Consider the following 15,238-nt stretch of genomic DNA (forward strand, 5'->3'; position numbering starts at 1 on the left):
GCATTGAATTTTTCCACCCTTGAATGGTGAATAAAATTCAATTTGGCATGCGTCAAACGTCAATCGAAACTGGAATATGATTCTAGAAGAAACTACAAGCAATTCAGAATATGTTGGTAATAGCCCGGAATGTGATAAAAAATTGTATGATGTTTGTCCATAAAATACGGATTTGAAGCATTCCATTTGATTTAATATTGTTATTGTCATTTTTTAGTTTACGGTTTTATTTCATTACTGTAGTTTGATGTATACGAAGTACGTCTCAACAGTAATGTAGTCCAGCCAAGTATGAGACACTCGTCTGATAGATTTCTTAGATTTACTAGGAAGCTTTCTGTTCCATAGTTTTAACAGATAATAACTATTGTCTATTATCTTATTTTAGTTAGGGGAAATGACGGCTTTGGCGGGTTTTGTTCTATTATTGTCAGGGGGGTTTTTGTTGACCAAATTTTATGAAATTTGGCCACAATATTCTTCAATATGCAAAGAATTCATTTCATTTATTTAGTTAACATCTAAACAGATAACACTGAATCAACAATTTGACGCCACAATGCACGGTTCGAGGCCGCATCTCTCCATCCTCGGATACGCCCCACGCTCGCCAAGTCGTTCTGCACCTGGTCTGCCCATCAAAGAATCTGGTCTGCAGAACCTGGTCTGCCCATCAAAGGTCTGCCCATCAAATATGCAAAGAATGTTTAGGCCAAATTTGAGCATAATTAGTTATAGAAAACCCCCTGACAATAATAGAACAAAACCTGCCAAAGCCGTCATTCCCCCCATATTGACAAATATCTGCAAAAATATTCAACTTATCAATCCAAGTTGACTTAAATTTTTACATGTGCTTAGAACAAAAGATATTTTAGTTACTAGATAAAGATTGTCGCTGTCGTCGCTGTCCGGAACATCTTTTGCTGGCGAGGATAGGGGAGCTAAATGTCAAAGAAGGAAAATCCATACGATTTGACAGGTATGTACCACACATGTTTCGGACAGCAGAACAAAGGGAACAGTAGCGACAATCTTTATCTAGTAACTAAAATATCTTTTCTTAGAACCCAAGAACAATAGCTCTAGATTTGTTTCCCCTGAATCTATTAGCTTTTTCAACAACTACGTTAAAATTAATTCAAATGATTTAAAATTTCTTCGGAGTAGGTACATGAATATGCAGATTGCAGATACATAATAGTTGTGTGAGTAGGTTGAAACGAGTGCTAAATAAATTTTCATTCATTCTTTTTACAAAACAGCTTGGTCCTACTAGAAAAGCAAAGCAAGCTTCAGCATGGTCAACGCTGCATCGGGCGGGCGAAACATAATTGTTTTTAAACATTTTTATCGGACTAAAAAGCCGCACGAATTTTTCTGGAAATGTCTCAATACATAAAATTGCGCATGCTCACCAAACACGGTTAACTGTCAAAGACCAGAATTCATTAGTCTGAACATGAAAAATATTGATTTCGGAATGCCGCTAAATGAGTGATTTCCGATGCATATAATGGGTTAGAAATACCCGTGAGAAAATTCAAAAGAAAAGATTTGTTTCTTTATTATCGAGACTTTCAGCCCTAGGCTGGCTCGTCTCGTAGTGCACAAGAGAAATAAAACTCATACTTCTTATCAATCCATTCATACATTATTTGTAGGAAATCCCAGGACATCCTCAGTTATGGGCATGATGGTTATTCCGAAAAGATATTTTAGTTAGGTACGAGTTATGATCAATTGTATCTGTTATGCGAAAATTTGGGTGAAAGAAGTATGAATTTTTTTTGGCGCTTGGTGCGATTTTGCTGCACCTTGGCGAAGTGATGAGCCTTAAATTCGTGCGCCTCTGTCTATTTTGTTATGTACCTCGCGTGCACGTGCGTCTCCGACCCATATGCGCTTGTCGGTCTTCGCGTGAGCTGATCTAGCTAGCTTGAATGGTAAGAAGAATCTCAGAAGCACATTTTTGTGCACATGGAAAAAAGTAACTCCGGTTTGAAATGGAATTAAATTAAATGTTTGCTTATGACCAGTTTTTTGCAGCAACCATTTAATTTCTTATCCGTTAAGAGATTAAAAATTAGATTAGCCTTCATAAATCTGAACGACTTGGGGTTAATCTTCTTTAAATCTTTTTCTTCTGCTTCTTCTTCATCAATTGCTTTACATTCTAAGCCTAAGGCCTTCCGTACAACGCATGAACAACTTACTGTGAAGTCCACGTTTCGTTATACCAAAAACCAAACCAATGTTAATTTAAATTTGGATAATTAAGCTCGTACAACAAAGTTATGCCGAAAGTCTATATGATCACTCCAAAAATGAATTTTTGATAGGAGGCCCGGAGATCTATAGTGTTATATACCAATCGACTCAGCTCGACGAACTGAGGTGATGTCTGTATGTGTGTAGTGTACAAATTTTGAAGACACACTTTTTGAGACTTTGCATTGTCCGAATTACACGCAACTGGTTTTATTAGACGACGAAACCTGTCCCATTGTTTGCTATTGACAATTGGCCAGATCGGACTATGGGATCATACTATTTTTTATGCCCGAAACACGCTAAAAAATACTCAATCATATTTTTTACACGTGAAAGGCGTCAACACCGCTAGGTGGATTAATCAGGTTTTTTTTTTATCATGGTTTGATTCAAAATGGAATACTTTTGATAATGAAATGTATATATCGCGTGCTTAAGAACCATGTTAGGAATACAATCCAAACCTGGTGCCTTATTTAGTTAAAGTTTTCTTGCAGCTGCGATGATCTCATAGTTAGTCACAAGCGATACCACGTCCGCTGACTCGTACTCGTGATAAATTTACATATCTAATTGTCCCAATGTCACACTTTAAATGAATCCCCCTGGTCCTGCCAGCATGTTCGTGGCCTTCCACGAAGTCACCGTGCTCTATCCGGTTCACTGTTGAATATTGTTTTCGCTATACTTTCTTCCGACATTCATACTAAGTGACAGCCCACTGAAGTCTGGGCACACCATTTTCTAGTTTCCCTCCAAATATTGTAAGCAGCACTTTTCGCTCGAAAACCCTGGAAGCTCTCCGGTCCGCCTCTTTTAACGTTCATGCTTCATACCTATAAAGGGACCCTGTAGAATAAGAGTTTTATATAAAGCAAATTTCGGTATGGCATGGCAAATGCTGGGTAATGCGTACCTGGAGGAATAACCTAGCAACTCCCATCCCTACCTCTTCGTGGTGCTAGCCGGGATACAAGCAACCTTAGAGAGAGCCAGATCAAGTAACCAACCCTGGTGAGAACTATTGTCGTATGCTGACAGGGAAAAGGGGATTTGCTTTTCTCCGGACGTGTTGAATATGAAGGGCAAATTTTTCGACTATAGCCTGATCAGCATCTATGCCCAAATGAACGATGAGCCTGGTGACGTGAAGGAGGATGTGTTCTATGAGAGCCTTGGTAAGACCTACTGAGAGTGCCCAACACACGATGTAAATATTGCCATCGGGGATGCAAATGCGCAGATCGGAAGAAAAAGTTTCTTTCGTCCTGTCATTGATACGGAAAGCTACCATTCCGCTACCAACGATAATGGTCTGCGACTTGTGACCTTTGCTGCTGCTAGAGGCATGGCAATCAGCAGTACCAACTTCACACGTAAGAATATCCGCAAACACACCAGGCAACATCCGAGTGGGGATACATACTTGCTCACAGATAGACCTCGTGCTGATCGACGGACGGCATTTCTCGGACGTTTTAGATGTAAGGTCCTTCAGAGGCCCGAACATTGACGCGTATCACTACCTTGTTCACACTTAATTTTATTTACCGGGCTTGGTTGTCATATTACCGAATTCTCAACAGCTGAGCTCTCGGTAGCCATCACTATCCTTTATGCATCCTCCCATGGAGTGTCATTAATCATCCTACACAGCTCTTCAAAGCAGGCTACGTTTGATCTTGTAGTTTAGAGCTCTGCTCGCTGTCTTGAACACCTGGAGTCCTTCGATCCTGTCCACCTCGGAATCTTCTTTTAGTTCTAAGAAAGATGCTACGAAGATCAGCAATCGTGTTCGTCCATAAATAAACCGGTTGGCATAGTTCACCTTGGCGTTGTTAGGTCACAAGCTTGTGCGAGGACATCGGATAACTCGTCACCGCTCAAACCAAGAGTCCGATTTTCAGCAAGATCATGCTGAGGGTGGCTGGGTTCGATTCCCGGTACCGGTCTAGACAATTTTTAACTTGTCATAAGACGAATTTGTACAATCCCATTTAATTCCACCACTTAATTGTACCTTAACAGATACGTATTTCGACCTCAACAGTAAGGCCGTCTTCAGTGTCTTGTACTTGACTCGACTCCAATTTCTGAATTGGAAATTGTCTCGACTACCCTGGGCATAAAGGTAGCATCGTGTTAGCCTCATGATATACGAATGCAGAAATGGTAACTTGGCTTAGGAACCTCGCAGTTAATAACTGTGGAATTGTTCTGAAAACTCATATGTGAATATGTACATTATGTGCAAGATATTGATTTGAAAAATGTTTTGGGGGTAACCACTTTCCCTTCGATGGAACTTGTAAATTAATGTCCAAGTCGGGTGGTTTATTCTCCAGAATATAGGCAATTAACTGTGGAATTGCTTAATGAAAGATGCGAGGCGGCGATGTCCCAATGGGGGATGTAATGCCAATGAAGAAGAAGATGAATGATACCTCTAACAGTTCCGGGTTGAACTGCGAGGTACGCCATCCTAGGTTAACTGCATTGACCCACCTTGTGGTCATATTGGGTATACAATTGACCTTGAACCGTACTTGATGATGATGATGATGATGATGATGGTCCCGCCACATACCCTACAAAGGTTTGAGCTAGACGATTTATCTTTAAGATAATTAATTGAATTTAATTTTTCAACAATTTAATCAGATTTGCAAAACAAAACAAAAACGATCTGATTACCATCACAGATATAAATTTCATAACTTTCCATTACTATCCAGCAAAAATAATAAATGTAAAAACTGTTTATTTCATCTACAGATTCTCATAAGTATCAGTAGTGATGCTTCGAGTTCATAAAAATGCAAAACTTGTGATACCTCTCGCACAGATTTCAAAAGTTCCACCAAGAATCGCGTTTCATGTTATTACAAGTAACGTTAGCCACTCGAAAGCATCAATAATAATCTAATAAACTATGCCGTTGTCAACAAAATCAAAACTTGTGTTACCGCTCCGTCGATATCAAAAGTTTCGGTATCAACCGCGGAAACCAAACTCTACTAGATAGCCTATTACTAATCCGCAGAATCATTGAAACAGCTGGAAAAGCGCAAGTCTGTACATAAATTTAAAAATCATTCATATCTGCTTTACGCGCGCGAGACTCAAACTTTTGTAGACTACACAAGAAAAAGGTCAAATTACAATTACGTCAATAAATATAAAATCCATCATCATCATCGAGGCGAACAAAATAGTTTATTAGTGCCTCAATAATTGAAAAACACAATTGTCCAAACAAAATATCCGTAGGTCAAACTTCGTCAAGATACAATAATGAATGATTTTTAAAAAGTCAACTTCCTGATGGTCGCTAGAAGTATACCCTTCATGAGCCCTTTATTCAGGGTCTGTCGTCCATCCCGCGCTGCAGGAGATCACATTGATACATAACTCACCTCTCGGACCTCTGAGCGTGGATACTTGCCCCTCGCTTAACAGGACAACGTTCAGTCTCGCTAGCGACTCTAGCAGGATATTACCTCTGGCGTTAGTAAACCGGGATTCCCAGTCCACTGCTCACGCATTGAAGTCACCTACTGCTACTAATGGTTTCAGACCATTTAGTACACGTACACACCACCAATCTAATACCCTAGTGTTCTGCTCTGTAGAAGTAGGAAGACATTGTAGCAGTAGGAGGACAGTGGTAGCTACAAAAGTAAACACCGTTTACTTTGGCTATTACGAAACCCTCATCATCAGGAGATGAAACTATTTCCTGGATTGTGTACTGCCCGCATGTACAGATAGGCACTGTTCTGGACTTGTCTGCAATTGGACTACCATTGACTGATGTCCAAAATCGAGGCACTTAAAGCAGACCTGAGTTTGTTCGTTTATGCTCATCGGGCATACGAATGAAATCGCAATTTAGTGGTGAGTGAGGATTCGGCAAAAAAAAAATCAGGCCGCAAAACGAATCATTGAGTCTAAATGCAATCATCTTCTGAGTCCATTCTCATTTCTCGATTCATTTTCGCACTATTTGTGGTTTCGGTTATTCCTGCCGGATGGCACTCGGTAGGTATGAATCATTTGTTGGTTCGCTGTTGGGTTGAGTAACATTCATTTTGCAATCGTGTGTTCGGTTCGCTGATGGGTTAGGATTTCAAATCGGTGTGGTTCGTGTGAGTAAGTTTTCCCATAGCTACCTCTATGGAAGGCTCCTACATGCGAAAAGCACCCTTCTTCGGTGAAGACACTTGCCCCCGCCGTTCCTTAGGGTCAGCCGTTTTCCTGACCTTCGCCCGACTTTTGGCCGTATCCTTCTTCTTTGGTTGTACTGGCTTGGTACTAGTTCTTTTCTGATCGGCTTCCAACCCGACCTTACTGAGCTTAGGAGTTGCACCGGCGACGGCCATGCGTCTTCGGAGTTCTGCAGTTTGGCGTTCCGCCAGCTGTTTTTCCTTAGTTCCTGGCCTCCATAGCCTGTCTAACTGCCAACACCTTCTCCTCAGTAAGTAGGCGGATATTTCGTTCCTTACTGGGCTCCACTGGGGACCTCCTTTTCTGCTTTGCCTTTACAACGATGTTGCAGAGAGTCATCACAGTCATCTTCCGATCCCTGCTGTATTTCCCGTAGTTAACCAGAAAGGACATGATCACGTTCGAGATATTGGTGTTCAGCTCCATTTTCTGGCCTCCGCCCTCCTGGTGGCTGTTCATAGCCACGTTAATGACCTTGGTCAGAGTGGCGCCATGCATTTTGATCTCGACTGGCGTTTCCTTTACCTCACCCTGCTCATCTCTGTCGTCTAACCCTTGCCACCGTTAGGGCGCCCGATTAAGGCAACTGGCAAAATGATTCTCCTTGATGTCGGACGATCCACCTGCTTCACTTGATTTATTGTAGTGTCCAAGCGATTGGGTCCCGCCGCTTTCAGCTGTCGTCGAATCCCACTAAATTAGTCACCTTTGTGATCCCATGGTTATCTATGCTTGTCGAGGTAGAAGAATGGCCATGCGAGGGTCGACACTTGCGTGTTCTGAGCCAGATCAGCGCTAGTCAGGAATTATCATATGAGTCTACTCCCACCCAGTTGCCATTAAGTCATGCTTCGAGTTACCAACGGCAGGATATACTGTAAGAATCTGAAGGGGATCACAGCATCAAAAATGGCAAGCGAACAATACTGAAGAGATTTCCAAATGGAGCATCGGATATTTCGAATAAATATGTACAATATTTCTTAAATAATTTACGTAATTTATTTATTGTATAACCATATTACAATACTTTAATGTTACATTTTCGCAATAATTTACGATATACTATATGAGAAACAAATTATTTACAATTTATGGTTTCATTCGTATGCCTTTTAATAATGTGTTTTAAGAACTAGGATTTGGTTTGACTTCAAGATTTTTAAAGAAATTGTAGAAAGCTGTTTATTAGATTTTACACATGTTGCACTAATAAATACGAGTTTGCCCTTACGATAATAAAGTCTGCAGTGACTATAAAAACATTTAGACCTTATTTTAATATTTTTAAATGCGTCAACTTGCTGTTATCTAATACAATTTAATTTAAAAAACTGATTCAGCTGAGCGCGACAATTGTACTGGATGAGATGGCGATCGCGCGAGGCGTTTCTTAGGCAGCCGCTCAAGCTTGTCTAATAACTTGGCAAAGTCTGGCCTATCATCCGCTTGAAATGCCCAACAAATCATCAAAATATCTTTGACGTCACGCGAAGCTTGCAAATTGGCTAATGTTTGTTTCATACCCCGTCCAACCTGCCATATGATAGCCTCTGGAGGCTGTGACTTGAAAGGGAAATCACCACACAATAGTTCATACCAGACAGTACCGAAAGCGAAAACATCCGACGATTTCGAGAACGGCAAATCTTCGTCTACCGGACGATAGGAAGTGAGCTTGCACATTAATTCCGGGGCCAGGTAGCACAACCAACCGCTTGGAATGCCTAATCCTAGATCACAATACAACAATTTAGTAGCGCTAAAGAGGCCAAAATCAGTTATTATCACTTTTCCATTTTCTAGAAAGATGTTTTTAGTTTTAAGATCTTTATGAACGATGCCCCTGGCATGCAGATAACCCATTCCTTGTGATATTTGTTGGGCAACGATAGTAGTACGATTCAAATTGAACTTATCTTTGCGTATATGAATATGTGTGTACAGCGTGTTACCTTTACACAAAGAAGTGACAATAGCCAGCCTCGGAGGATTCATGCATGCTCCCATGAATAGAACTACATTTTCATGACGAGTCTTTTTGAACGTGGCAACTTCAAGTTTGAATGCCTCCAGAGTTTTATCATCTCCAACATAGCCTTCCTTCAGTAGCTTGACGGCAACATCTCCGTGCCATAGAGCGCGATGCACGGTGCCGAAACGACCGTTACCAATTTTTTCCAACAGTTTAAGATCGTCATAAGGAATGTCCCATTCTTTGAGAGAAAGACTATTTTGACGAGGCCAATTGTCGTTTTCCCTTTCTTCCGTTGAATCCAGTCTGACCGGAGTACGCTCCGAGGATGAATCGGTGCTTGCCGCACTTGTCGAGCCGGTTTTGTCACTATCATTGCTTTCATGTGACTCTGGCAATTTAGAAAGATGTACCCTAGGAATCTCCATACCAGGATGTCGGCTATTATTATTATTGATTGGGTGTGTTTCTAATGTTATTTCGTCCGGATCTACGGCAATGTTGAATGAATTATTTATCGATACTTCCGGAAAGTTGAATTGGGAATGTTTAGAAGCGGCAGGTGTTTGAGGTGGTAACGACAATAAAGCCGGACTCGAAGGGGATGAACTGTTGCAGCTTGAGCCACTGCTGTCTGGACCGCCATGGATCCCATGCAGCTGGGCACGGTTCCGATCTTTTGCGTACATAACGCGGCTACATAGGTTTGGCGAAACATTCGGAACCAGTGTGTCGGATTGCAAACTTTTCTTGAACTCATCCACGAGCTCTTGAGGTAATCCACAAGAAGGAGGTACATGTGATTTACAATCTTTATGGCAGCGATATTTACATTCCGTACATTTAAATCCGAAAAACATTTGCTTGTTACATAGGTCGCAGGTGCTTTTTGTAACTTTGAATTTTTTTGTGAAGCGATGTTGAATCATATGGCCCATGACACGTGTTATAATAGGCGTGCAGGGAGACTTAGGTGGTATGGACAAATTATGTAGATTAGATATAATGCTATCAGTTCCTTCAATAGCGTGATGGTGCTCGGGGGTAGGATCAGTGTGCAAACGGGTGCGAGCTCCCGACGTTGGAATGCTGCCGTTGCCAGTCGATACAGTCTGAGCGCACGTGGTTATGTCATTAGAATTCATCATGTTTTGATTAACGCTTTCTAATGTCTGCGCTGGATGGTTCGCCACAAATTGTAATTCGTGTGATCGGGATTTTGTCAGTGATATCATTTGATCGGTATTGGCATTAATCGAGCCTTGGACATGATTGATAAGATTGTTGTTTTGGGATAACTGATGTGTCTGCACTGTGGATGATTGATTTATAGCCGCTTGACGAATGTGAGTCTGATGTTTTTTCTTAGGCGGGGGTGTTGTCGGAAAGCTCTTCTTGGTCTGTCTTGGAAGAGTTGAGTTCGAAGGAGACGTAGGTGGTGACGGTGAAGGAGTGAGCGTACAAGTGGAGGCTTCTTCCGGAGAAATAGTTTTGTTTGGATGCAAAAGCCTATCTGATCCACTGTCAGATGGTGTAACGGTTTTGTTTATATCTACCGGACTGTGGACAACGCCATTAATGTGTCGATCGGTTTGTGATGATTTCTTGGCAGCTCGCGGTAGAGAGCGGCTTATCCTAGGAGAGCCACGGTAATGTGTTGAATGGCGATCCCACGAGTCCCAAAATAAATCTGTAGGTTCTTTTGAATCACCCGACTGTAGATATTCCCGACAGCGTCGAAGATTGCTCATGGCATGTATTAATCGGCGTAGTTCTTCGTCACGGGCGTTGATGTTGTTGAGTAGTATTTCACGCAGCTCGACGTCGTTCTTGTCGAGTAAAATTTCCAGTGAATTTACTTTTTGTATCACAGCGTTCAACGATGCAGAACTTAATCCTGAAAAGGGAAAAAATGAGAGGCAAATTAATAATTGAAGTGAATTGTTGATTCTCTGAAATAAATTCGAAATATGTAAATAAATCTCATCCTTGACCTTATACAAAGTGTTCAATCTTCTTCTTTATTGGCATTACATCCCCCACTGGGACATTGCCGTCTCGCTGCTTGGTGTTCAAACAGCACTTCCACAATTATAAACTGGTTTTAAAGCCAAGTTACCATTTTTACATTCGTACGAGGCTAACACAATGATGCTTTTATGAACAGGGAAGTCAAGAAAATTTCCTAGACCAGACAGGGAATCGAACTTAGCATGGTCTTGCTTTGTAGCCGCGCATTTTGCCGCTAGGCTAAGGAGGGCCCCAATAAAATGTCAAATAAAATAAACAAATTTCACAAAACTGGTTGTGGCTGAAAAACCAAAAAGTTCTACTGCAAACATTATTGAGTCGATATTTTTCACTGAGCAATTATTTAGGAGGCAATTTTAATAATTTTTTTTTTAAATATCGGTTATAGTATCGATAATATGAACCCGATATTTATCGATATTATCGAATATAACGTATTCTCGTAGGGGAACAGGACGATAATTTGCTAGTTTACCACTCAGTCCATATACTCATATTCTTACTGCACTACAATTTTTTCGCTAATAAACATTGTTATATAGGAGAACGGGAGCACGGGCAGCATGGACTATGTCCAAGGGCTTGACGATCCCTCCCCAGGCCATCTGCGAGTTGTGGGGCTTGCCTAGGATGTGGTGGGGTTTGACAGTGGGCCCTGTTAAACCTCTATAAAAAGCTGCATGTATCCGCAAGTAGGACCAACCAAAGCGACCGTGTGCCGCTCAAAGTCGCTAGGTTTCGCAGGTTGCGACAGGATGATCTACGATGAATTACATCCCCGCAACTTCGACGTCGTGGCGCTGCAGGAGATTTGCTGGACAGGACAGAAAGTGTGGAAAAGCGGGCATCGAGCGGCTACCTTCTACCAAAGCTGTGGCACCACCAACGAGCTGGGAACCGGCTTCATAGTGCTGGGTAAGATGCGCCAACGCGTGATTGGGTGGCAGCCAATCAACGCAAGGATGTGCAAGCTGAGGATTAAAGGCCGATTCTTCAACTATAGCATCATCAACGTGCACTGCCCACACGAAGGGAGACCCGACGACGAGAAAGAAGCGTTCTACGCACAGCTGGAGCAGACATACGATGGATGCCCACTGCGGGACGTTAAAATCGTCATCGGTGACATGAACGCACAGGTAGGAAGGGAGGAAATGTATAGACCGGTCATCGGACCGGATAGTCTGCACACCGTATCGAATGACAACGGCCAACGATGCATAAACTTCGCAGCCTCCCGCGGAATGGTAGTCCGAAGCACCTTCTTTCCCCGCAAAAATATCCACAAGGCCACATGGAGATCACCTAACCAAGAAACGGAAAACCAAATCGACCACGTTCTAATCGACGGTAAATTCTTCTCCGACATCACGAACGTCCGCACTTACCACAGTGCGAATATTGAATCCGACCACTACCTCGTTGCAGTATGTCTGCGCTCAAAACTCTCGACGGTGTACAACACGCGTCGAAGTCGGACGCCGCGGCTTAACATTGGGCGGCTGCAAGATGGTAGACTAGCCCAAGAATACGCGCAGCAGCTGGAAGTGGCACTTCCAACGGAAGAGCAGCTAGGCGCAGCGTCTCTTGAAGATGGCTGGAGAGATATTCGATCCGCCATTGGTAGCACCGCAACCGCTGCACTTGGCACGGTGCCCCCGGATCAGAGAAACGACTGGTATGACGGCGAATGTGAGCAGTTAGTGGAAGAGAAGAATGCAGCATGGGCGAGATTGCTGCAACACCGCACGAGGGCGAACGAGGCACGATATAAACAGGCGCGGAACAGACAAAACTCGATTTTCCGGAGGAAAAAGCGCCAGCAGGAAGATCGAGACCGTGAAGAAACGGAGCAACTGTACCGCGCTAATAACACACGAAAGTTCTATGAGAAGTTAAACCGTTCACGTAAGGGCCACGTGCCACAGCCTGATATGTGTAAGGACATAAACGGGAACCTTCTTACGAACGAGCGTGAGGTGATCCAAAGGTGGCGGCAGCACTACGAAGAACACCTGAATGGCGATGTGGCAGACGAAGATGGCGGTATGGTGATGGACCTGAGAGAACGCGCGCAGGACATAATTCTACTGGCTCCGGATCTCCAGGAAATCCAGGAGGAGATTGGCCGGCTGAAGAACAACAAAGCCCCTGGGGTTGACCAACTACCAGGAGAGCTATTTAAACACGGTGGTGAGGCACTGGCTAGAGCGCTGCACTGGGTCATTACCAAGATTTGGGAGGAGGAAGTTTTGCCGCAGGAGTGGATGGAAGGTGTCGTGTGTCCCATCTACAAAAAGGGCGATAAGCTGGATTGTAGCAACTACCGCGCAATCACATTGCTGAACGCCGCCTACAAGGTACTCTCCCAAATTTTATGCCGTCGACTAGCACCAACTGCAAGGGAGTTCGTGGGGCAGTACCAGGCGGGTTTTATGGGCGAACGCTCCACCACGGACCAGGTGTTCGCCATTCGCCAAGTACTGCAGAAATGCCGCGAAAACAACGTGCCCACACATCATCTATTCATCGACTTCAAAGCCGCATATGATACAATCGATCGGGACCAGCTATGGCAGCTAATGCACGAACAAGGTTTTCCGGATAAACTGACACGGTTGATCAAAGCGACGATGGATCGGGTGATGTGCGTAGTTCGAGTTTCAGGGGCATTCTCGAGTCCCTTCGAAACCCGCAGAGGGTTACGGCAAGGTGATGGTCTTTCGTGTTTGCTATTCAACATCGCTTTGGAAGGTGTAATACGAAGAGCAGGGATTAACACGAGTGGTACAATTTTCAATAAGTCCGTCCAGCTATTTGGTTTCGCCGACGACATAGAAATTATGGCACGTAACTTTGAGAAGATGGAGGAAGCCTACATCAGACTGAAGAGGGAAGCTAAGCGGATCGGACTAGTCATCAACACGTCGAAGACGAAGTACATGATAGGAAGAGGTTCAAGAGAAGACAATGTGAGCCACCCACCGCGAGTTTGCATCGGTGGTGACGAAATCGAGGTGGTAGAAGAATTTGTGTACTTGGGCTCACTGGTGACTGCCGAAAATGACACCAGCAGAGAAATTCGGAGACGCATAGTGGCTGGAAATCGTACGTACTTTGGACTCCGCAAGACGCTCCGATCAAATAGAGTTCGCCGCCGTACCAAACTGACAATCTACAAAACGCTAATTAGACCGGTAGTCCTCTACGGACACGAGACCTGGACGATGCTCGTGGAGGACCAACGCGCACTTGGAGTTTTCGAAAGGAAAGTGCTGCGTACCATCTATGGTGGGGTGCAGATGGCGGACGGTACGTGGAGGAGGCGAATGAACCACGAATTGCATCAGCTGTTGGGAGAACCATCCATCGTTCACACCGCGAAAATCGGACGACTGCGATGGGCCGGGCACGTAGCCAGAATGTCGGACAGTAACCCGGTGAAAATGGTTCTCGACAACGATCCGACGGGCACAAGAAGGCGAGGTGCGCAGCGGGCAAGGTGGATCGATCAGGTGGAAGATGACTTGCGGACCCTCCGTAGACTGCGTGGTTGGCGACGTGTAGCCATGGACCGAGCCGAATGGAGAAGACTCTTATATACCGCACAGGCCACTTCGGCCTTAGTCTGATTAAATAATAATAATAATGTGCAAGCTGAGGATAAAAGGCCGTTTCTTCAACTATAGCATCATCAACGTGCACTGCCCACACGAAGGGAGACCCGACGACGAGAAAGAAGCGTTCTACGCACAGCTGGAGCAGACATACGATGGATGCCCACTAAGGGACGTCAAAATCGTCATCGGTGACATGAACGCACAGGTAGGAAGGGAGGAAATGTATAGACCGGTCATCGGATAGTCTGCACACCGTATCGAATGACAACGGCCAACGATGCATAAACTTCGCAGCCTCCCGCGGAATGGTAGTCCGAAGCACCTTCTTTCCCCGCAAAAATATCCACAAAGCCACATGGAGATCACCTAACCAAGAAACGGAAAACCAAATCGACCACGTTCTAATCGACGGTAAATTCTTCTCCGACATCACGAACGTCCGCACATACCGCAGTGCGAATATTGAATCCGACCACTACCTCGTTGCAGTATGCCTACGCTCAAAACTCTCGACGGTGTACAACACGCGTCGAAGTCGGACGCCGCGGCTTAACATTGGGCGGCTACAAGACAGCAGTAGACTATCCCAAGAATACGCGCAGCAGCTGGAAGTGGCACTCCCAACGTTCGCCATTCGCCAAGTACTTCAGAAATGCCGCAAATACAAATACAAATGCCACACATCATCTATTCATCGACTTCAAAGCCGCATATGATACAATCGATCGGGAGCAGCTATGGCAGCTAATGCACGATCACGGTTTTCCGGATAAACTGACACGGTTGATCAAAGCGACGATAGATCGGGTGATGTTCGTAGTTCGAGTTTCAGGGGTATTCTCGAGTCTCGAGAGGGTTACGGCAAGGTGATGGTCTTTCGTGTCTGCTATTCAACATCGCTTTGGAAGGGGTAATACGAAGAGCAGGGATTAACACGAGTGGTAGGTAGAGGGTTACGGCAAGGTGATGGTCTTTCGTGTCTGCTATTCAACATCGCTTTGGAAGGGGTAATACGAAGAGCAGGGATTAACACGAGTGGTACAATTTTCAATATGTCCGTCCAGCTTTTCGGCTTCACCGACGACATAGATATTATGGCACGTAACTTTGA

General features: G+C 44.0%; 1 protein-coding gene across 1 annotated transcript in view; it reads right to left on the reverse strand.

Annotated features, from left to right (window-relative positions):
- Window positions 1-7,480: 7,480 nt before the first annotated feature.
- The window catches only part of LOC134224545 (kinase suppressor of Ras 2), a 32,072-nt gene continuing 24,314 nt past the window's right edge, over window positions 7,481-15,238 (reverse strand). Inside the window, exon 2 of the mRNA XM_062703925.1 lies at window positions 7,481-10,373. Coding sequence (XP_062559909.1) covers window positions 7,828-10,373 — 2,546 coding nt within the window. The 3' untranslated portion in view covers window positions 7,481-7,827. The remainder of the gene's footprint in view (window positions 10,374-15,238) is intronic.

Source organism: Armigeres subalbatus, chromosome 3 (genome assembly GCF_024139115.2).
Source record: "Armigeres subalbatus isolate Guangzhou_Male chromosome 3, GZ_Asu_2, whole genome shotgun sequence".
NCBI lineage: Eukaryota > Metazoa > Arthropoda > Insecta > Diptera > Culicidae > Armigeres > Armigeres subalbatus.